This window comes from Lathamus discolor, chromosome 2 (genome assembly GCF_037157495.1).
Source record: "Lathamus discolor isolate bLatDis1 chromosome 2, bLatDis1.hap1, whole genome shotgun sequence".
Classification (NCBI taxonomy): Eukaryota; Metazoa; Chordata; class Aves; order Psittaciformes; family Psittacidae; genus Lathamus; species Lathamus discolor.
This window is the reverse complement of record NC_088885.1, coordinates 22,704,242-22,726,185: the sequence shown is the minus strand read 5'-3', so window position 1 is coordinate 22,726,185 and position 21,944 is coordinate 22,704,242. Positions and strand designations below refer to the sequence as shown.

Genomic DNA, 21,944 nt, shown 5'->3' with positions numbered 1-21,944 from the left:
ATTCTAAAGAATGCTAAATGCAGAGTATGTAGGTTCTGGGATAGTTGTTCATGGCACTTATTCTGCACGTTTCAGACATGTAGAGGCAGTAGTGAGAGATGCGGGCTTTTTTTTCCCCTGAAGTCCTTGTAATTTGAAACGATAAAGATCAATGGAGGATAGGGACATATTGACTCAAACAGTAATGGGACTATAACAGTTTATTGGTTGCATTTTGGGTTTTTTCCTCATTTTGAAATTTAGAAGGTTCCCAATTTTACTTTAGCTTTGTCAAATTTGAGAGATTTTTGTTTGGTTTTGATTTACAACTGTACCTGCATTTCTGCTGGTAAAACCAAATAGAAGGAAAATATGTGGTATTTTTAAATGTATAACAGTCCAGTATGTCAATTGAATGTGAGAGAATTTAAAAGTTTGCTCTGTGTCTGGGAACACTTTTTGGAGAATATTTTTGCTTTCCTTGAATTATTTACACTGCACTCAGGACAATGCTGGAAATATATTAAAAGACTAGTTGTGTGTAAAAAATGCTATTATCCCTAGGGTTTTATATACTGCCCCTCTCACCTTCCTCATAATAAGGACCATTCAGAACTGCTCAGCTACTAGCTTGTTATGAGGCTAAGAAATCTCAATACACAGTCCTATAGCTGTGCTGTATCTCACTTTTTCTGTTACTTCATAATTTAATATACATTTCCAGTATTTGGAGGAATTTCAGAACTTCAGGGGAAGTTTAGATTCGATATGAGGAAGAAATTCTTTACTGCAAGGGTGGTGAGGCGCTGGGATGGGTTACCCAGGGAAGTTGTGAATGTTCCATCCCTGGTGGTGTTCAAGGCCAGGTTGGACAGAGCCTTGGGTGACATGGTTCAGTGGAAGGTGTCACTGCCCATGGCAGGGGGGCTGGAACTAGATGATCTTGAGCTCCTTTCCAACCCTAATTGTTCTATGATTCTATCTAACTTTTAACCAGTAAGCAAAGATGTCGAGATTCAAGACTCGATTCTTTGCAGAAATTTCTGCAATGCAGTAGTATTTAGACTTTACCATGTAAGAAAGAGAGCACATGTAAGAGACCTGTCAGAAGAATATTCTAGTGATGTGTCTCCAGAAGAGTCTCCCACATCTCTATAAGCTTTTAAAAAAATGACTTGTTTATATAAGTGCCAGGACTTGAATTTTGTGTAATCTCAAAGCAGTCAAAAGTATCCAGCTGAATAACTGGGATTTCTGCAATGAGGATATTCTCAATAATTTGGCTCTGAGTTCAGGTCATCACTTAGCTCCAAATTTAACTATTTTTGAGGATAACAACATTTCCTACATTTGAGGATACTATGGTAGGAAATAAATACCCATTCAATAATGTCACTTGCTGACTGGAGCTGGTAATTTCATTCAAATCTTGGACTTAATTGCAGGCAGTTACTTTGTATCGCAAGTTCTATGACCACACAGCCTTAATTCAGAAGAGTTGTATTTTTTGACAGATTTTACGATTTGAGAAGATATTTCTTCTTTACATTAGACATTTAGATAGATTGGTAAGACATAGAATCATAGGATAGTTAGGGTTGGAAAGAACTTCAATATTATCTAATTCCAACCCTCAACTTAGAGGTGTTAGAGGGAAGTCTTAGAGGTAAGATTGTCTCACATCTGCTATATATATGTCATAGTTTAACTCCAACTGGCAACTAAGTGCTGCACAACCACTTGCTTAGTGCACCTTCCCCCTACCCCGTGGATAGAGGAGGAGAACCGGAAAAAGGTAAAGTTAGAGAACAGGTATAGTTAAGAACAGTTTAACAATTGAAATTAAATAAAATATAGTTATAGTAGTAATAGTGATGAAAAAGAAAATAACAGAGAGAGAGGAATAAAACTCAAGAAAAAAACCTGATGGCACTATAGTTGCTCATCACTCAGTGACTGATACCCCACCTGACCTGAGCAGTGATTGATTCCTCCTGGCCAGATCCACACAGTTTTTATATTAAGCGTGATCTTCTATGTTATGAAATACCTGTTTGGGTTGTTTGGGTCAGGTGTCCTGTCCCTGCTTCCTCCTTGCTTATTGTGCTCCTCCTCACTGCCAGAGCATGAGACTGAAAAGTCCTTGATCAGGTTAACTGCTATTTTGTGACAACTAAAACATCCGTGTATTATCAACATTATTCCCATACTAAGTCCAAAACATAGCACTGTAATAGCTATTAGGAAGAAAATTAACTTAATCCTGGCCAAGACCATGACAACATGGTTCTTTAGGTTATGAGGGGAAAGCTTAGGATATTTGTTGAAAATAATCATTGCATCAAGAAACCTCTAATTTGTGCAGTGGGCTGTCTGTGAAGAATTTTGAAGATCTTACAGTGCTTTGTAGGCTTATTTTTCCCAATTTGATTTTGTCTAAGATTGATATTTCTCTTGAGACCTCAGGCTAATGGCACTCACCTTTGAGATATATGCAATAATGAGATCCCCCCTCAGTCTTCTCTTTTCTAGACTTAACAGACCCAGCTCCCACAATCCTCATAAGAGAGACGCTCCAGACCCCTAATCATCTTTGTATTTTCCGAACTTAAGCATGTGAATTAGAATATACTGCATCTCTGCCATGTATATGAATGATGAAATAGATTCTTTGGTGTGAAATATCATGCACTTGTAAATACACTATGAGATGGCAGATTAGCAAGTCAAATGTGGTGAGTCATCAAACTCATCAAGAAAATTTAGATACGGCCCCTTGACTGACAGAGAGACCATGTATTTGAAACAGCCAAAGGTACAGTATTTCAAAACCAAGTTTGTATAAGAATACTTGGAAAGGGAAGTTGTTTTTTAAATACTAGCAAACAGCGGTATTCAGACTTGACTTTCTGGCCAAGTGTCTTCTCTTTCAGATTTTCTCGCATATATTCCCACAATATTTGATAGTCTTTTTTATAGCAGAATGTCTGAGGTTGGAACTCAAAATCCTTACCCCAAGCAATGTTATTCAGGTTCAGTGAGAGCTTCTACTTTTGCATTTGTATTATTGTGCATCCTAAGCACATAAAATATCTGTTCGTTAAACAGGCACAATCATATTTTTTCATTTCCAAACGCCTTCCAGTATTAAAGTTATTTGAAGTGTCCTTGCTTCTACAGGGGCCTAGTTTATTTGCTATTATCTAAATCAACCACTCTTACCAAAACTTCTTCTTTGGGGCTAACTGCTACAGAGTTTTTAAATCTCTTTTGCTAAGCAAAGCATTAGCACAGAATAAAATACTGCTTCTTTTTCTTTCATTCTGTCTCTCTGTGTGCCTTCTTTTCAGGGAGACAGATTTGATCTAGAGATGCATCATTTCTTTTGGTTTTAAAGTGAATCTTGTGTGACAGATGCAAGCCTCCTTCAGGATTTTTCAGGATCTGAAAGAGGTAGAAAAAAATAGAGGGGCAATATTGCAGAACGTGGCAGAAAGTATGTTTGAATACACAAGAAAGAAGAGATTTAAGATTCTCAGAGATGTGTCTGCTCTCTGAAAGTCCTCTGCTGTTGGTCTAGAACTAATATAAGTGCTGTAACAAGACCAACAATGGGAAAACTAGTGTAAGTTAAATTTAGCATAAAATCTTTTTTTTTTCTTAGCTAGTGTTTGAGTGATTAGATGCCTCTGTTCTTGTTTAGTAATGCTTGTGATGTTAGTAGCGTGGAAAAAAGCCATCTCAGGTAGACAAAGGTGCAGGCATTACATTAAAATGCATTATTTGTATGGGAAAACTGTTGTAGAATTTTCTAATTTAGTACACAGACCTACAGTTACCTGAAATATCTTTTGATTTAAACATACACTTATATTTCTGTTAAAATGAGATACCATTTGTAGGAGAGAGTGTTTTTACATGTCAAAATTTTCATCAAAGGAATGGTTTTACAGGAATGTTTTAAGATGCTTGAGACAAATAGTTGCTTTAAGACAATGCTTTTGAGGTGAATAAATAGCAAATATCATCAAACGTTACCCCTCCCTCTTTACATTTCTTGGCACTATGCAATAAATGACAAAGTTGTTTGGGTTCAGTTTTGTTGCTGATTAGATATTTGACCAATAACTGATCAAACCCTTGTCTTCAAGGTTTTGAAATCAGCAGGATTATTTAAGAAGTAAGATATTTCATTTCTAGTAGTTTGAATAGTTAACTAACAGAATGGTGGCAATAAAACTCTGGTACAACAAGGTTTAGACATCCCACCAAAGTCTTCTGAGAAAATGAGTAAATATTCTAGCTTTTTATCCAGACTACAGGCAATATTGTGGCTGTACAGTGGTAGCAGTATCTGTAGCAGTTTAATGCAAATCCAGATACATCTTCTGTGGATATCTAGCCAGAGTGTGTTAGTTTCTGTGAAATTCTGAAAGTATTTGTTAAAATACTATGTGGGGCTGAGATTTTAGTTATGATGCAAGCAAATCTTTGATACATCAAAGAGCAATTCCATACTCAAATGAGGGCTTGGAGTTTGCTTAGCACTGCATTTTTAAAGTAATTTTGACACCATGTCTGGGGAATAGAATATATTAACATGTATATATATATTTCTTTTAAGGCAGAGATAATATTTACGCATTTATTTCAGGTATAATGAAACAAAGTTTTAGTGTTTCGGAAAGACAACCTCAGATTAGGTAGGTACAATTTATGATTTTAATATAGATTATATGGTTTATCATTGTTATGATCAGTTCCAGTCAGTCATTTCACAGTGAAATAGTTGTGTGATTGAATTTGTGAAATATTTCCTTATTATCATTACGATTTCATTTTACCTCAGCCTATGACACTCAATCTACTTCAGAACAGTGTTACAGTTACTCACAGAAGCTTTATGTGAGTAATTTAAGGGCTGGCATTAAACTGATAAATAGTTTTTAAAATGGACCTTGCTACATCAGCTTAAACTGATATTAGTTGGTTAGCTATATTCTGGGTTTGCATTTTTAAGCAGTTGGGTTTTCTTATAGAAAAATGTATTTGTACATTGGATAGCATAGAGTAATATCTTGTCACTTTGAACTCCTCTAGATCTTCTGTGTAAATGTAGGTAACCATTGTTTGAATTCTGGGGTTCTAATTTCTTTCAAAAAGGAAAGAAACTGAAGCAGAGTATGGCATGGCCATCCCCATTCTCCTTCTGGAGGCCCTTCCTTTTTCATCTGTTATTCAGAAATGAATCAAATGCATGTTTGACCAACCATCATTTTTTTCTGATCTCTTTGGCACCACTCTTATTCAGAGACTCTGTTCTTTGTTTCTTTATTTCTGCTTTTCTGAAATGAAAAAAAAACCAAACCAAAGTCACTCTTTCCTCCTGAACGTTTTTTTCCTTTTACCTTTAAGTTAACTAGGTTAAAGTATTCATAATAACAGCATTGATTCCTCTCCCCTGTTTTTCCACAAACCCTTTCTAATCCAACTTTCATTTAAGGAATATTACTGTAGCAACTCTCACTAAGCTGTACTAAGCTGTTTAATGACCTCTTCCAAGTTATAGTTCCTTTATTTTTTTGATCTGCTGTTTAGCACTGGTGGTATTTTTATCTTCTTAAAATCATGCTTTTCTGACTTTTCTGAGTCTAACTTTTCCATTTCTCCCACAGTCTTTTGAAACTATTTTTAAGGACCATTCAGAAGGACACTAGTTTATCTGTTCATCTGATTTCCTCTGAATGTTACATGTGGATCTATCACTGATTCTTTTGTCTTTTCTGGTGCATGTTGTCTTTGTGTGTACAAATGTGTCTACATAGTCATCTACCTGCAAAACCATGTTCAAATAATGAGCTTAGGTGTATACACCAGATGTATTTCTTTCTGTCTATACAAAATTTTTGCTCATCTCTGTAAGATCTCTTCATGGCCTTGTGGCCATGCAGTTGATTATATAACTAAAAGGAATGTCATAATTGCCTGTACCTGAACTCTTACCCATTAGCTCTGGTTTTGATCATTCCTGAAAACAACATCTAGCCTCTTCAAGTTCTCACATTCAGAATAAATCTCACTGTTCTGCCTGGCACATTCACGATACAACCTTTCCTACAAATATACACTGCTAAAAATCTTGCTTGGGTTCATAAGGCCATAATTCAAACATCTTTCCTGGTTTTGATACACACATTCTAGTCACTCAAATGTCCATTTAGAACACTGATGCAAGGAACATTTTTGCAGCCTTGCCTTCAGCCCTACTATCTTCTCTGTGTGTCCTTTTACTGGTTGTGCTTTTCCTATTACTTCAAGTGCCATACTTTATTTTTGCCTTCAGAGTTTTTCTTAGCATAGCACCAACCAGTTTGTTGCTTATCACTCACTAGCTTTTCAGCTTTAGTCCTGCTGCAGTCAATAATGGTGATCTCTTGACGCTTCAGGGTTGAAGCAAGCACATTTTATTTTTATTCCATCTCTGCCCCTCACGTGAACATCAGCAAAACTATTTCCTTATCTTTCTTCATAACTGTTCCTTGAAACTAGTTTCCCGTACTGCCTAAAAATACATACAAATTCTTGACATGCTGGGGCTATTGAGGCTACCATCCATCAGGACACGATACTGGTTCTTTCAGTTCTATCTGTCTATACCCACATCCCAGCTGTTGAAATCTGGAACAATGTTTGTGTAGAATATAGAGCAGAAGCTAATATTAAAACATCTGGACCTATATTTCAGACACTGAGGTATTGCTGCCCTGATGATGTAATATTATTCCCCCCCCACCCCCCCGCACTGTATTAGTACTGCATGTATTATTGCTCCTGTTTTTATCTACTAAACAATAATTACCTTTTTTTATGTTTTCCAGCCATAAAATAGTTTAACTTAAATGTCCTTAAATGTGTACAAATGCAAATTAATTTAATTTTAATTTTCAGGATTATTGAGTTGTAAATATTAAAATCCTGTCCACTGTTTTTGTACTTTGCAGCTAAAAACTGAGCAGGAAAAGGAATGGGGTAACTTTTATTTAGTAGAAGTCATGCTATTTTGGACACATAGAGTAGGCTAGTCTTTATGAGTCTTAAAAACACACAGTAAAAAACTAATGAATTTGGACAGATTTCCTTTAGAGGAAACATGAGGAGGAGTCAGGGAATAATGGTATTTCCTCTGCAGTCATTGATGCCAAACACAATTAAAACTACTTTTCTTTTATTATTTTTTAAATTTTTTAAATAATACTAGAGATGATACTGAAGGTCTGGGATCAAGACTGCGACCAGGTAATTTTGTGCTTGCAACAAAATCAAACTTTAACTTAAACCTATCGGTTTCCATGTTTTCAACCTTAATCTCCTGTTGTCTATAGAGTGTCTCCTCTTTTATTTCTTCAACTATACTGTCTATTGATCTGCTCTTGTGTGTGCCTTTGCTCACGTGCAGGAGTCCCGCTAATAGAGGATTTGTTCATGACAGGGTAGCAGTCCCATGGTCTTCCAGTTGTAGTTCTTTACAATATGAAAAATTATATTTGAAAATGCTGGAAAAGGATATAATTATATTTTGTATACAAATATGTTATCTGAAATATCCTTAAGGATTTTTTGAAAAGTGTGAACTCCGATAGTAAATCAGTAAGACCACATTTTATTGGTCAGTATCCTGGCTAAACTTCTGTGGAATGCAATGGGAATTTATCTTATGAAAGGAATATTTCATAATACAGAGAAATCCCCATGTATTTATACATGATTACTAATGAAACAAATTTTCCATTTGAGATACTTCTCTTTCTTGTGAAGTTTCACATGCTGTAAACTGCTAAACTGTGATTTCAAAATGCATATTGTCTGGATTAAATAATATGTAAAAGAAAAAATATTTCAAGCAGTTGAAGTATTGATCTTCATAAAGTACTTTTTTCTATGCTAACTTCCATTTTATATCCTTTTGATATAGAAATTATCATATGAATTTTAATTATGCACTACAAATCAATATTTGCTGTCCACTTTCACCTGGTTTTAGTGCCATTTAATGAAGAGTGCCATTATAATAGTAATACACTGTTTAAATCCACTATCCAGCTTTAAAATATCAGAGCTGTAATAATCTGCAGACAAACATCTTAGCCTTTGTTAATTTTTTTAGTCATGTGGGTAATCTGATCAAATCTGGTACCTTTTGTCAGTAATGGGTAAAACTGTTAAAAGTTTTCATAGAATCATAGAATAGTTAGGGTTGGAAAGGACCTCAAGATCATCTAGTTCCAACCCCCCTGCCATGGGCAGGGACACCTTACACTAAACCATCCCACCCAAGGCTTTGTCCAGCCTGGCCTTGAACACTGCCAGGGATGGAGCACTCACAACCTCCCAGCCTCCTCACCAGCCTATTCACACACACATGCCCTCATTCCCCAAATAATTCTATACTTTTGTATTTAAGAAAATATATAATTATTGAGTGATCTGGAGTATTATGATCTTTATGGGAACTCCTAAGTTCCTAGATGAACATTCGGTCAATAGCTGTCTGAAGCACATAGACACTACAAGTAGACATTACATCTGGACCTCCCAGACTGGTAAGTCCAATTGTTGCTATCATATTAGAAAAGAGAGAAAGCTTATACAGTGAATAACAGTGAAATCCATATTATGTTCTAGTCTGTCCTTTTGTTTGCTGATATAATTCTAAGCATATTTTTATTCAGAAAAAAAGAAAGAAAAAGGCACTCGTTTATTCACATTTATTTTGTAATACAAGCTATTGACAGCAAAATAGAGGTCAAATACCATAGAACAGGGAGCAGTAAAAAAGGTAATATGCCAAGGAAGTAAAGTTTTCATCAGTGTCCTAACAAAAACTGAAGGTTCCTAGGTTGTAGCAGCAACACCATAGTATTTATTTTGGGATTAAATATAGCAGTGTTGAAACAGTTGGTGGAGAGGTGAAAATTAGGCTAAAGCTAAATCAAAATAGTTCTTCCTGTGGCATATAATATCTGAGATTATCGCAGCATGGCTTCCACTGTTGTCATGAGCAGAAAGACCAACGGAAATTCTTCCTTAAGTGGTTCAGAGTAAATGCAAGACTTCTTTTACTGATTATTGAGAGGAAACTCAGAAATAGCAATAATGTTATCATCTTCCTGATTCAACCACAAATCTGCGTCTGTGAGATAAAGGATGGGATGTTCTATATCTATTTTCTGTGAGAGCGCAGCTTAGGTCTGGTTGGTCCCTAGACACTTCAGTTTGTTACTGTCCCTCTTCTTGTTAAAATAGCCAGCACAGAAATTCAACAGGAAAAAAAAATGATAATAGTTCAGTTGTGGGCTAATTAATTTTGGTATTTGGATTTCACCTCTCTCGCAGTAGAATTTTCATTCAGGAAAAAAAGTTTATGTGTGTGTAAATACATATATAAGACTCATAATACCTCAAGGTATTTCTGTGTGAGAAAATTTTAGAATGCGGATCTAAATTAGCCTCTGAAGTGTAGTTTAGAGGTAACTCTGTTTAAGACAGATACAGGTATGCTGGCTGAAATGCCAATACTTGGACCTAAGTTCTTTGCATAGTTGCCAGATCTAATACTCAACTTGGAAAAACAATTTTATTTACTTATGTTCTTTACTGATGAACTGGGTGTTTTATAGTGGCAGTCTGCTGCTAAGCTTTTATTGAATCTCTGAGTCTAACAGTGTGTATGACTTAAATGCACAAGATTAAAAATCATAAATAACGATGGATTTACCACATAAAAATTCAAAAATCTGAGTTAGTTTTGGCTCTACACTCTTTCTCAGCAGGCAAAGCACGATTGAGGAACACTAGGTAAATAATAATCAATCTGGTCTGCTTGTTTTAATTGTTATATTTAAAATCTGCATGATATTTTGCAAATCTACACAGTTTGTAAAATATGTAACATTAACTTCTGTATCTGAATTCTATTAAATTGCCTAAAGCCTTACCAGCAGTATTTGTCTATTTGTTCTCATGTCTGGAATTAAAATTATTCCGTGGAACACAAATTGTTTTGGTGGGGTTTTTTTTTGGGTTTTTTTTTTTTTTTTTTTTAGTTCAATAAGTTAGTTCATAATGTTCTTTATTTAACAAAATATAGTCAACCTTTTGGGTATAATATCCACAAATTAGTACTGAGTTTATTGTGCTTTGTAAGTGTTAAGCAATGCTCACTCATTCAGGTTGTCAAGTGAATTAGATTTTGCTTTTTATCAAGCTGCCTTTGGCTAGTATTTTTCAAATGTCTCATTGCATATGGCTGGAAACAAATCACATGGAATTTGATATTATTAGCTTGTATATTAGGGCAGTTCCACTTCAGAGAAAGAAGACAGTCTGTTAATCACAAATCTACTTGTACTACAAGAAAAAATGTACCTACAACAGGAGAGTATATCTGTCTCAATATCTGGACAACCAAGACCATACCTGATTTAATGTCAGTTTGTAATAAGTCCCAGACAATAGTTCAGTTTGGGCAATAAACTTTCTCTTTCAGCTTTTTTTTTTTTTTTTCAATTCTTGATCCCAAGAGCCAAATATTTTTACATAGTTGATTGATAGATTTTTTAATCTGATTTTAACACAAAAAAGTAAATGAAAAAGTTAAAATTCTTATATTAAATTTATTTTGCTAGAGGAAAAGCATAGTTTCTATTCATGCATAATTTCTTTGCAGTGCTTTTGTACATGAAAAGTATAAATTATGTACATGGATTTACTCGACAGAGGTTAGTCTAGCTTTACAGGAAGTGCAGCTTTACAGGAGCAGGTTTACACCTACTCACTATTTTTAGTTCAGCATTCTTGCTCCTTGCCATGATAATTAGCTTACACTTATCTAAATAAATTATCAACAATTATCTAATAAAAATTACATGAGGAAGCCTAAATGTCTGAAGTACTGCCATATTCTTAATTCTAAAGTAATATTTCTCATTTTAATTCCAAACTGACTCTGTTCTTTACTTCAGAGTTTGTATTACAAAAGGTATTGTCTTTGCCATTGGGTATAATGGATGCTTTTTAGCAAAGATCACATTTGGATACCCAATTATATAGTCAAGCACTAAAATAAAAGCCTGTGTGTGCACTGTGAATTTGTGTATATGTATCTATTATGTGTGTTGTTAGGTAATAGCTAAAGGAATTATTCAAATACAATGTGATAAAATAGGCTTTTTGAGAATCTGTTTAAGAAGAAAATGTTAGAAGCAACTTCTAGCAGAATTATTTTCTCAAACCATCAATTCTTTTTTAGTGTGGATCTCCATAATCATTTCTTAGTGATTAGTCAATGAATAGTTCATCTTCTGGTCTGTCTAGTGTACAAGTCTCCTTAAAATGTTAATGCTTATAGAAATAATGTGGAGATATATTCAGAAGCACAGTGGTTTTTGATATAACAAAATATTTAATTTCTAAATTTGTTTAGTCTTTTTTTGTTTTTTTCAGACAGAGGCAGACCAACTTTATATCCCATATAATATGATGGAGGGGGGAGAGGGGAGTGGGGTAAGGTTTTCATTCTGTACAGTGTTTATGTGCATAGCTCATAATTACATGCTTATGTACATGGGAATTTCATCTCTGTTTATATTTTCTGATTTGCATAACCCCCTTTTGTGGTGTGCTTAACATCCTGCATTTTTATACCAATACCTAACTAGCTTTGCGTTTAAAAGTTTTAAAGTGCTACTTTTCTTTTGTATTTACAGGTCAACAGTACTATTTATAGAGCAAGTAGTGCTAGGACAAGGGTTAATAGCTTTGAACTGAAAGACGGTAGATTTAGTTTAGATATTAGAAAATATTTTTCCCTCTGAGGGTGGTAAGGCCCTGGTACAGGTTGTCCAGAGAAGCTGTGGCTGTCCCATACCTGGCAGTGTTTGAGGCCAAGTTGGATGGGCTTTGAGAAACCTTGTTTAGTGGGAGGTGTCCCTGCCCATGGCAGAGTGTTGGAACTGGATGATCTTTACTGTCCCTTCCAGCCCAAACCATTCCATCATTCTATGATTTTTATGGAATTTACAGGAAAAATGATACGCAGTCTGTAATAGAGGGCAACTGTCTATTCTATTCCTTCATAGGAAGAGGAATTTTGACACTATTATTCTTTGCTTAGCAAAGATATTCGTCTATTCTAAACATGAAAAATTTCATTAAAAGTTTTATGATGGTGTCATTTTGATCATGGAGTAATCTGCAACACGGAAACAAATGATTTTCTGGTGTAAAGAAGACCCAAGAGATTCATAGGTTCTTGCATATTTTCTTAAGGCTTCTTTCAACAATATGCTCTGGCTAGATGTTGGAAACAAAAACTAGGTTTGATAAAGCAGCACATATCACTATATGGCAACATGAAAATACATTTTTTCTAAATTTTTCTCGAAATGGTCCACGTTAGACATTTTTTTGTAATTCTTGGGGTAAAATTAAAATAAATTTCATAATATCAAAATATAGAAAAAATAAATATGATGTGGTTTAGTCTGTGTAAAAAGAAGCCCCAGTTAAAATAAGAAAATTGTTTATCATATGTTTATTTTTTTTTTATAAATATGTGAAAACTTTTGTGATTAGTGATGTACACTAGTACTTCTTTTCTCTTAGAGTAACTTAGAAATGAGTCAGGGAAAGGGATTTTCTTTTGAAACACATTATCAATTACATTATCCAATCTTTCAAGTTTTTAGATAATCCTTTTCTTTGTTCCCAACACTATCGGATAAACCAGTCATGCATTTAAAGTTATTATTTACATCTACAGGTTTTAAGCAGTGTACTCTATTAACATATTAAGGCAATTAAATGAGCTGTCCTCCTGCTTTTACTGTTGTCATCTACAGCATCAGCAAGAATTGCTGTATCACAAAGGAAGGTGCGTCAGATCAGTGACCCTGTTCAGCAGATTCTTATTCAGCTGCACAAAATCATCTTCATCACTCAAGTATGCATTACTATTGTTTCTGACATTCTATACTTTTTACTAATCTGTTGTTGTCAAAATAATGGTTCTGCAAAGTGCTGCTAATTTAGTCACTGTTCTGTAAAAACAACAGAACTTGACATTTTTGCAGATGGCAGGATGCTTTAAAAATATATCATTTAAATAAAGGCTAACCTTGAATATTAGTAAGTGGAGGATGGCAATAATCGAGTCATATGAAAATCATTGGCTCACCTCAGAAAAATGGATTGTACAGTAAATTATTTTTACAACATTCTGTCATGCCAACAATATGAATATTTTAAGTGACTTAGCACCGTATACTGACATGGAGAATACATAAAATGCTTTCCTCTATAGCAATAATTTCTAAATAGCTTCCAAGTCATATTTTTATTATCAATGAATAGTGGTAATTTCTTGGGATTTCTAGTGCAATAGTTCAAATCCTGAATATACTACTTGCAAAATTTGCTATCATTAAATAAGCATCTTTCTGTTTTTCAAAATTAAGTGTTTCTATTCAGAAAGTGATGTTTCACACAGGGGAAAAAACCCTCAGGGGGGTTCAAACTGCTGAGCCAAATTTGGTTTTGTTTAGAACAGGATAGCATAAACAGAACTCAGAACAGAATAGCATAAACAGAACTTGGGAGTGGTTTACATGTCTTTTATTTTTACCTGACAAGCTTGTCAAAACAGATAATATGGGAATAGAGAAAACAATCGCTATTTAAAATAACTGGAAATTATCTCCTTCCCCTGCTAACAGAACTTAGACAATTCTGTCTTTACATGCTATGTTAGGGGTGTGTTCAAAATGCTCATTTAGTGAACCTATCCTGTCTGTTGAGGAAGGTTTTCTCAAGTGGCCTGCTAGTTAATGCAAATTATCGTAATGTGGATGAGAATAACTGAATGAACAGCAACTCAAAGACTCACTCAGAATTGACCACTGAAGCAGTAGCAACAACTTTGATGCTTTTGGTGTCAGATGCAGTTGGTTTTGGAATGGGAAGGCAGAGGAGCCAGAATCCATACTGTACTTGTTCACTGTGTGCTATGTGCTTCTCTTGTTTATGTTCTAAGCTAGAATATTTTTTATAATACATAGCTGTTTTCTAAAGCTCTGTTACATAATTCAGCTGACAATTCTAAACTGAAGTTTACAAAGGAGAGTTCTTGCCTGTTCTTGCCTAATTCTTGGCTGACAGCAGCCTTCCCAATTCAGTTTCCATGGGAACAAGAGTCAGAGTGATCTCTGGAAAACAATGTAAGAGAAAGCTTTTAAAAAAGCAAAAAAGCATTACGTAAATCCTTGGCTTTTTAAAAATTTTTTTATTTTTATTTTTATTTTAACTAATCTGGCATCTGATTTCATTAAAACAAAAGCTGAAATTGAACACTAGTGCCTGAGGCAACTCTTGGGTTTCTCAAGCAGTGGACTTGTTCTTTACCACTTTTGCTTCAGTATACCTCAGTTTGCCCATGGTACATCAATTGCACACAGTCCATTGCAGTGGCTTGTAGTCTACAGAGTATCTCACAGGCCTTTTCTAAGGCATCATTTTTGTCACTCATTTATAGGCTAAGGAACATTCATCATTTGATTTAATACATATGCGTAAGGCCTTATATGTGTGAAAAGAGAGGAGTGTATATCTGTAACAAAACCTTGTGTGCAACCAGCTGTCTGATTACGTCTTTTATGCTTAGGATGTAACCTTAATCTCTGATTCGTCAGAGCAAATCGAGACTCCTGTGGGGCCAATATAGCTGTTCTAGATTTGTAACTGGCCAACAGCAGTAATTTGTTCCAGTGGGAAAAAAATCTTTATAATATCTTCTGTGATAGTGTTTGAATGTGAATCCTTAGTGGTCAAACCTTTCCTTAGTAATTGAAAAGCTTCCTGAATTCAGTGGAGTGGCACTTTCTGAATTTGCATCACTGATGTGGTTATAAAGTGTATACTAAATGATCGAAAAATCTACAAACACTGTCTGCAGCTATAAACAACTATACATAAACAGCATAGCAGAGCCTTCCAAAAGGGTAGTACATGCCATAGAGTTGTTATCAGACTGAGTTGATGTCACTGTAGTGACCAGCAGTTGAAGCTTTACATTTACTGTTGGAGCATAAATACGGTTTTAAAAGAGGAAAGGAAGAGATCTCCTTTGAATTCTCTATTGAAGACTCTAAAATACGAAGCCTGATTTGTGCTTTTCTTTTGTAAAAAATATGGAAAGTTGTGTACTTTTTCAACCAAAAAAACCCCACCCAAAAAACCCACAGGAGAAAAAAATATACGAAATCAATTTTGCTTTATAAACAAGTGAAATGTAAATTGCCTCCTACGGGAAGCTTCTAGCAAAAGAGACTTCTAAATTGTGTTAATATGTACATAAGGACCTTAAAAGAGCTTGTTAAAGCTGTTCTGCACACGTTGAATGAAGATCTGAGCTGCTTGGAGTTCCATTAATTTCAGCTGGAGTCACTCATTATAGTCAATATGAAATCTGACCTAATGTTTCATGACCTTCATCTGTAAGAAAATGTCTCAGATACTAGCACTTTGCTCAGGGAGACAAATGTAGTAGTACCTCTCTTCAGCTTGTTATAATGTTTTTTACCTCCAAAGCTAGAGGGGACTGAGTTACAGGGTATGCCAAACCTAACAGAATGGACAAAATAAGGAGTGTTATTATAATATACCTGTAAATCAAGTCTTGTACTGTTGTTTATCACCATGCTATTAAATATCAATGTTTCTTTTTGTGGTGTAGCTACTCTTATTTTCCAGTAATGGTCTTGCTGATTATATCATCTTTATGTCAGGTATAACTAAACGGTGAAAACATGGGTTTCTTTGTTTCATACAGCTTCCTCCAGCTTTGCAATACAACTTGAAAAGAAGAATCATTGAAAGATTCAAGAAGTCCCTCTTCAGTCAGCAGAGCAATCCTGGTAATCTGAAATCAGAAATGAAAAAGGTGTAGTACACCAATTACTACTTGTGGTCGACTTTGTCTCTTCTTCTGTTTGAATTAAGCAATTGATATTAATGTCACAACATGAGATTCCATTTTTAAAAGGAAATATTTGGAATATTCCCTATCTATCCTTTATTTGGAAAATATGGGACCTTAAGTAAAAAGTTTCTACAGATTGGTTTAAAGTTTGTGTCTTATCATTAGAACATTTTTTGTAAATGGAAAGGACCTACTAGGTGCTAATATGCAAAAACTAGACTTCATCTCATGGGAGCTTAAAAAGAGAAGAGGAAAGAAAATGGTTTTGTGGCAAAGGCCAAAAGAGATTATGTAAATTCTTCATAATTTCTTATTAGTTTCTGTTTTGGAATGTATTCCTACTCAAACTATGAATTTTAAGAAAGCAGTGTCCCAGAGTGTCTTGAATATAGCATACCTTGTCCTCTTGTTGCATAGTGTGTCAGCAACAGTTTAGTGTCATCCGTTTGAAAGTAGTGCAGATTTGCAAGAATGGCATGACTGAAGAACCATGCCTGAATGTTTTCCAGTGAAATGCTGGATGCTTTCAGCAGAGAAAGAGCTAGCAAAAATATTATAATTTCCAAATGTTCCTTCAAAATCTCCTGAGAAGACTGTAGTCAGCAGAGGATATGAAAATGACACCCTTGGCATCTGTATCCTGTGAAGCTAAGATACTTCGGTTTTGAATTGATGACAAAACAGTTATTAGATATGTTACTGTACCTAAAATATGATGATGATAAGATGATTTCTTATCACTGACATAATGCCCCTGTGTAATCTGATTGTCACCCACTTACTTACACTGAATTGTGGAATTGTCATTGTTTGCAACACAACAGACTGACCCCAGATGCTAAATCCTCCCTGTACTTTTATAATTAATCTGAGGTGCTTAAGCTTCATGGAAGGTGGCTATTTAGTGTTTACATTGGTTTACATTGGTGGTACATTGGTGGAAAGATTGTTAAAGATGCCTCTCTCTGAGCCACTGGTTTCATGCCAGTTTGCTGTCCTGTAAATTAAGCTGGGATTTGCATTAAACAATTTCTGTATTTCAGCCATAACATTAAATCTCAGGAAATCTTTGGTAATTGTGTGTTAAATTGATGTTTTCAGGAAAGGATGCCCAAAAATTTGGTAAGAAACAGGAAGTGTTTATTATAAAATTAACGTATTTTTCAAATACCCAGAAATGTATTTATATATGCCCTATTTATTTATAAATGTTATTAACTGTAAAATTGCATTGCCTTCAAAACCATTGAAGTTAAACCTGAAGGAAAGGGAAGAAATAGGTTGTTTAAAAAGTAAATGGTAGTAAACTGAAGGTGTTTGAAATGCTGAATGCAATTCTGGGCATTTTTGCCTTGAAGGAAATAGTTATAGAAACTATTAATAGAAAGCAGCAACAAAAAGTGCAGTAAGAAAGATGGAGAATTGATAAGCATCAGTGAATAAGTGGTATATATTTTACCAAAATCATCACCATAAATGCGTTTGGTAACACTGATACCATTGGGAGGTAATAGGAAGAATCTAAATAGAGAAATGAATTAGGTAGAACTATTCTGGGAGGTGTTGTTGTGAGGTTGTGTAATTTCTGCAAATAAAATTTTAAAGTGATGGGTTTTTAACTTTGCTGAATTAGAAAACTTAACTAGAATAACAGACAAAAAGATTCCTCCGCTGATTGGTGGTGGGGTAAAGGTCTTCCAACAACAGATACTCTTCTGTTTCTGTAACTGTAAAAGTGTTAACATGCTGCAGGAATGCAAAACTAGAATTTCTCTCCTGCCCACAAAGATATTTTCATGTCAGAGTTGTTACCAGTGGATATTTTCAAAACTAGATGTTTTTAAGTTTAATGTCAGATGTCTTGTTTACATAATCCAGTAGCTGAACTGAATTTTGGGTTTCAAAAGTGCGGGATGATACATAAAAAGTGGGCATGATACCATGTGAATATGTACTGTGTTCAATTTCACTTGAAGCCCCAGTTTTGAAAACCGGAGTCATCAGCTGTTTCTCTCATAAGTTCAGTGGAATACACTTACTTGTTAATCTTCATGCAAATGCGTAGTTGATGACATTTTATTCAGATAAAGAAGTCAGTGCTTTACATTAGGTGCAGATTGGCAGTTTGCAATGTTAAGCCAGTGTTTCTGGGGAGAAGATAGGACATTCATAATTGTGTTCACCACTGTTTCATTAATCAGAAAGTATTGAAATCTCGTTTGACTTCCGATTGCATTGGAAAGTGTGAATTGCCTCATAAAAGTCTGATTTTTTTGGCAAACAGGAAGGGCGGAGGTTTCAGGTGTCCTTTAATTTTTTTCTTTAATAATTATCATTAATTATTATTTTTTTAACCTTTCCCCAGCTGCTACAAGGTTCTCCTGAACTCATTGAGCCTAACTTCTTCACAGCAGATTGGCACATGCTAGTACTTCCCTCTTCAGGTGGAAATGCGTTGCTTCCAGATGATAGAAAAGGTAAAGAAAGCATCAAAACCCCTATAGTGGCATATATATGTCTAATAAAGTGTATGCTATCAAAGCAGAAGGAATTGCTACTCTAAGATCTGTCTTTCTGTCTTTGAAGACAGTAAAGTTATGTTAACTATCCTGATTTTTAGTCTTGGAGGTTTTTGGTCGGTTGGTTTTTGTGTTGTTTAATTCCTGGTAAGTTATGTAGTTTACAACTGATGGAACATTCTCCCAATATGAAAGAGTATACTTTGGAATTACAAAGACATATTGAAGATGAAATAAGACATGGTTCATCCATGAAAATCAGTAGAAATGTTTCTAAGTGAAAATGTTGTACTTAGAATTTACATGATTTTTAAACAAACTCTTTTTAAAACCTATGTTGTCCTTCTGTCATGTTTGCAATCAAGCCCTGAAGTCTAGAGGAGGGAAATGATACATGCTATACCACATCTATATAATGGAAAATGTGTATATTTATACTTTAGAAAATAAATAGTATCAAATATTCTTTGGACTAATGATACTTAGTGTGACAAATCATGAACTCCATCTTGAATTAAACATACCATCACTGGCATCATCCATGATGGGGAATCACAATTCCTAGTTCAGAGGTTTTTATATTTATATTTATGTTTAATCATATACTTCTTTGTACAATGGACATAAGGGAAATGTGCAGCCAGTGTTTTGGTATTTGTGCCATTTCCATTCTTATAAACACAGGAAAAGCTAGGTCACAATCTACAGACTAGAGGACATTTGTAACATTACAAACAGTGGTGCCAAAAAGAAGGGTGAGAAACTTGCATTTTGCTGGTCTTTGAGTTGAAACTAGCATATCAGTTCCACAGCTTATTACAAAACTCAGAAATAATACTAGGTGTCTAGGGTGATACTTGAGTAGGAAATGAGTCCCTAACAATCACTTAAAATACGAGTTTCATTTTATTTCCAGAGACAACAATGCAATGTGTTCAGGTGCTCAGTGTCTATAATTTTTGAATCTCTTAACCTACAAAGAATACTTTTATCCTCACAAATTGCTGCTGGTTCTGTGCCATTTCAATTATAAATGGTAAGTGTAGAAGAATAAGAAACTTGCATTGCTGTGTTCTGCTTCATTAAGTATGTAAAATATTTTCCACCAGTCAGAACTCTTTCAGAATGTGATAGTATTGTGTGCCTCAAATGTTCACATCATGCCATAAGATGCAGGGGTCATTGTGGTCAGTGGAATAAGCTGCTGATGATCAAACATCTCGCTTGTCATGATCATTATAGTGGAATTGCTAAGAAACTGATAAAGGAGCATAAGCCCCCAGTTCAGCAGTATGGCATTAATTGGCTCTTATTTTTAGGTATTGGTGTTTCTGATGTAGCAGAAGGGATGACATACGAACAGTTGCAGGTAAGCTGTAGATATAGCTGTGTGTATTAATTTATTACTTTTAATAAAGATAACTTACTGAAATTAATTTCTTTTATCTTGTAGACTCTAATTGAAGAGGTTCTTGAGGAAAGTGGTTATTACAATTTCTCTAACAGGTGAGTCTGTTCAATTTACAAATATAATGTTAATTATGATGTGCTAAAACCAAAGGTGTCATCTACCTGTTTGCATGATTGGAATTTCACCTTAAACTTAGTGCAATACACGGTTTGTTGTAATACATAGGTGTATGGATATATTAGCTAATCTAGGCATGGGGGTTTTGTCACATCTGTTTTCTTCTCTCAGATGATAGCGGTACAAGTTTGGGAGCAATTTTTTCACCTTTCCCATAAACCATCTAGGAGATGGTATATCTTTATTGCAGGAAACCTTTGAGGAACACAAGAAAATGTACATCCACAACAGTAGCTTAGGATTTCTCATTCTTTTTACCTGATAGTATTTATTGTCTCAGATATTCTTTAGAGCAAAAGAGTTCACTACTTCCATTAAGTAAGTCTGTTCCTTGTCTTTGCAGTAATCAACATTTTAAAGCCTGGGAGAGTGCAATTAGGTTTTCTAAAAGAAATAAACAAACATCCACCACCCTCCAATACCCCCACTACAGATGTTAAGAAGTTTTAAGAATTTATAGTTCCTGGTGCCTTAGTGGCATTTTTTGGTTATTTTTTCTCTTTGCAAACTTTTTGGTATGGATTGAGTGTAGCTTTATTAGTTTCAAATATTAGCCTGAATATTTTTATTTATTTTATTAGCCTGAATATTTTTATTATGCATAATATTTTTATTCCTTCTCAAAATTAGAATTCCAGCTTACAAGTGTCTTGCTGCCAGCTGAAAGTACTGAAAAATCATTATTAACCACTCCCACAATAAAATAATAATTCACTCTTTAAACCTTCAGGGTATACTTGAATCATGTTTACAAATCACTTTTGCGGCCATGAGATCTAACACATTTGTTTATATGTGTTTTCAAGTATTTTAAATTTTCATCCTAATTAGAAGCTCCTAAGATTTGGTGCTGTAGAAGAAATATCACACTATTTATGAGAAAAAAAGGAAGAAAAAGCTCTCACTTTTAACACCAAGATCTAGCAAGTCTTATTATAAGTGTATAAATGTATTGTAGTTGTATAGGCATTTATCTCACAGGCTGGCAAAAAGCATCTTCCTGCAATTAACTGTAATGAATCAGGTGTATGCTGAATATCGACTTCAGTATTTTATACAAACTACTATGAAAATAAGATTTTTGTTAATGAAAATCATAGAATCAGAGTATCTCAAGTTGAAGCGACCCAATAAAGACCATCAAGTCTAACTCCCTGCTCCTCGCAGAGGTACCTAAAACTAAACCATGTGACTACGACTGTCATCTAGATGCTCCTTGAACTCTGACAAGCTTGGTGGCATGATTACTCCCCTGCAAAGCCTGTTCCAGTGACTGACCACCCTCTCAGGAGGTGGTCTTCAGAACTTTTTCCTAATGTCCAATCTGAACTTCCCCTAGTTCAGCTTCATTCCATTTCCACCTGTCTTATTGCTGTAAATGTAATTGCTGAAATATAAAGAATGCTCAAAGGCTGCAGACAAATATGCTAGTACTTTAACATGTAGCATAGGAATGCCACAGAAATGCACGAGACCAACAGCAGTAAAATAACTAACATTCTGCTTTCCTGATTTATTCAGGACTACTTATTTTTCTGCTGTGCTGAAATTCCCTGCAGAGTAGTTGTTCTGTAGAGCCTTAAGTTATTTTCCTGCATTTTTTAAAATTTATTTTATAGGAGATGTAAGAGAATGCTCTGTAATAGCTATAAGGGATGACAGTGTGTTCTTCTGTGATAAGGTATTCTTCTCTATGCTGTGTTTGTCCTGCAGAAGGGAATGGAAGAAAGCAGCAAGCAGTACATTTCCACTCATACATAAAGTCTGGAGAAAGCCAGTGGATAGTTAGCATCCTTCTTCATAATGGTGGATGTGCTACGTATTT

The 21,944-nt window shown here is 34.9% G+C and overlaps 1 protein-coding gene across 1 annotated transcript in view; it reads left to right on the top strand.

The window, feature by feature from the left end:
* Positions 1 to 21,944, top strand: part of NEK10 (NIMA related kinase 10) — a 95,946-nt gene that overhangs the window by 65,141 nt on the left and 8,861 nt on the right. The window contains exons 28-34 of the mRNA XM_065669211.1: positions 4,634 to 4,682; positions 7,238 to 7,275; positions 12,879 to 12,979; positions 15,863 to 15,973; positions 18,378 to 18,489; positions 19,851 to 19,900; positions 19,985 to 20,037. Coding sequence (XP_065525283.1) covers positions 4,634 to 4,682; positions 7,238 to 7,275; positions 12,879 to 12,979; positions 15,863 to 15,973; positions 18,378 to 18,489; positions 19,851 to 19,900; positions 19,985 to 20,037 — 514 coding nt within the window. The remainder of the gene's footprint in view (positions 1 to 4,633; positions 4,683 to 7,237; positions 7,276 to 12,878; positions 12,980 to 15,862; positions 15,974 to 18,377; positions 18,490 to 19,850; positions 19,901 to 19,984; positions 20,038 to 21,944) is intronic.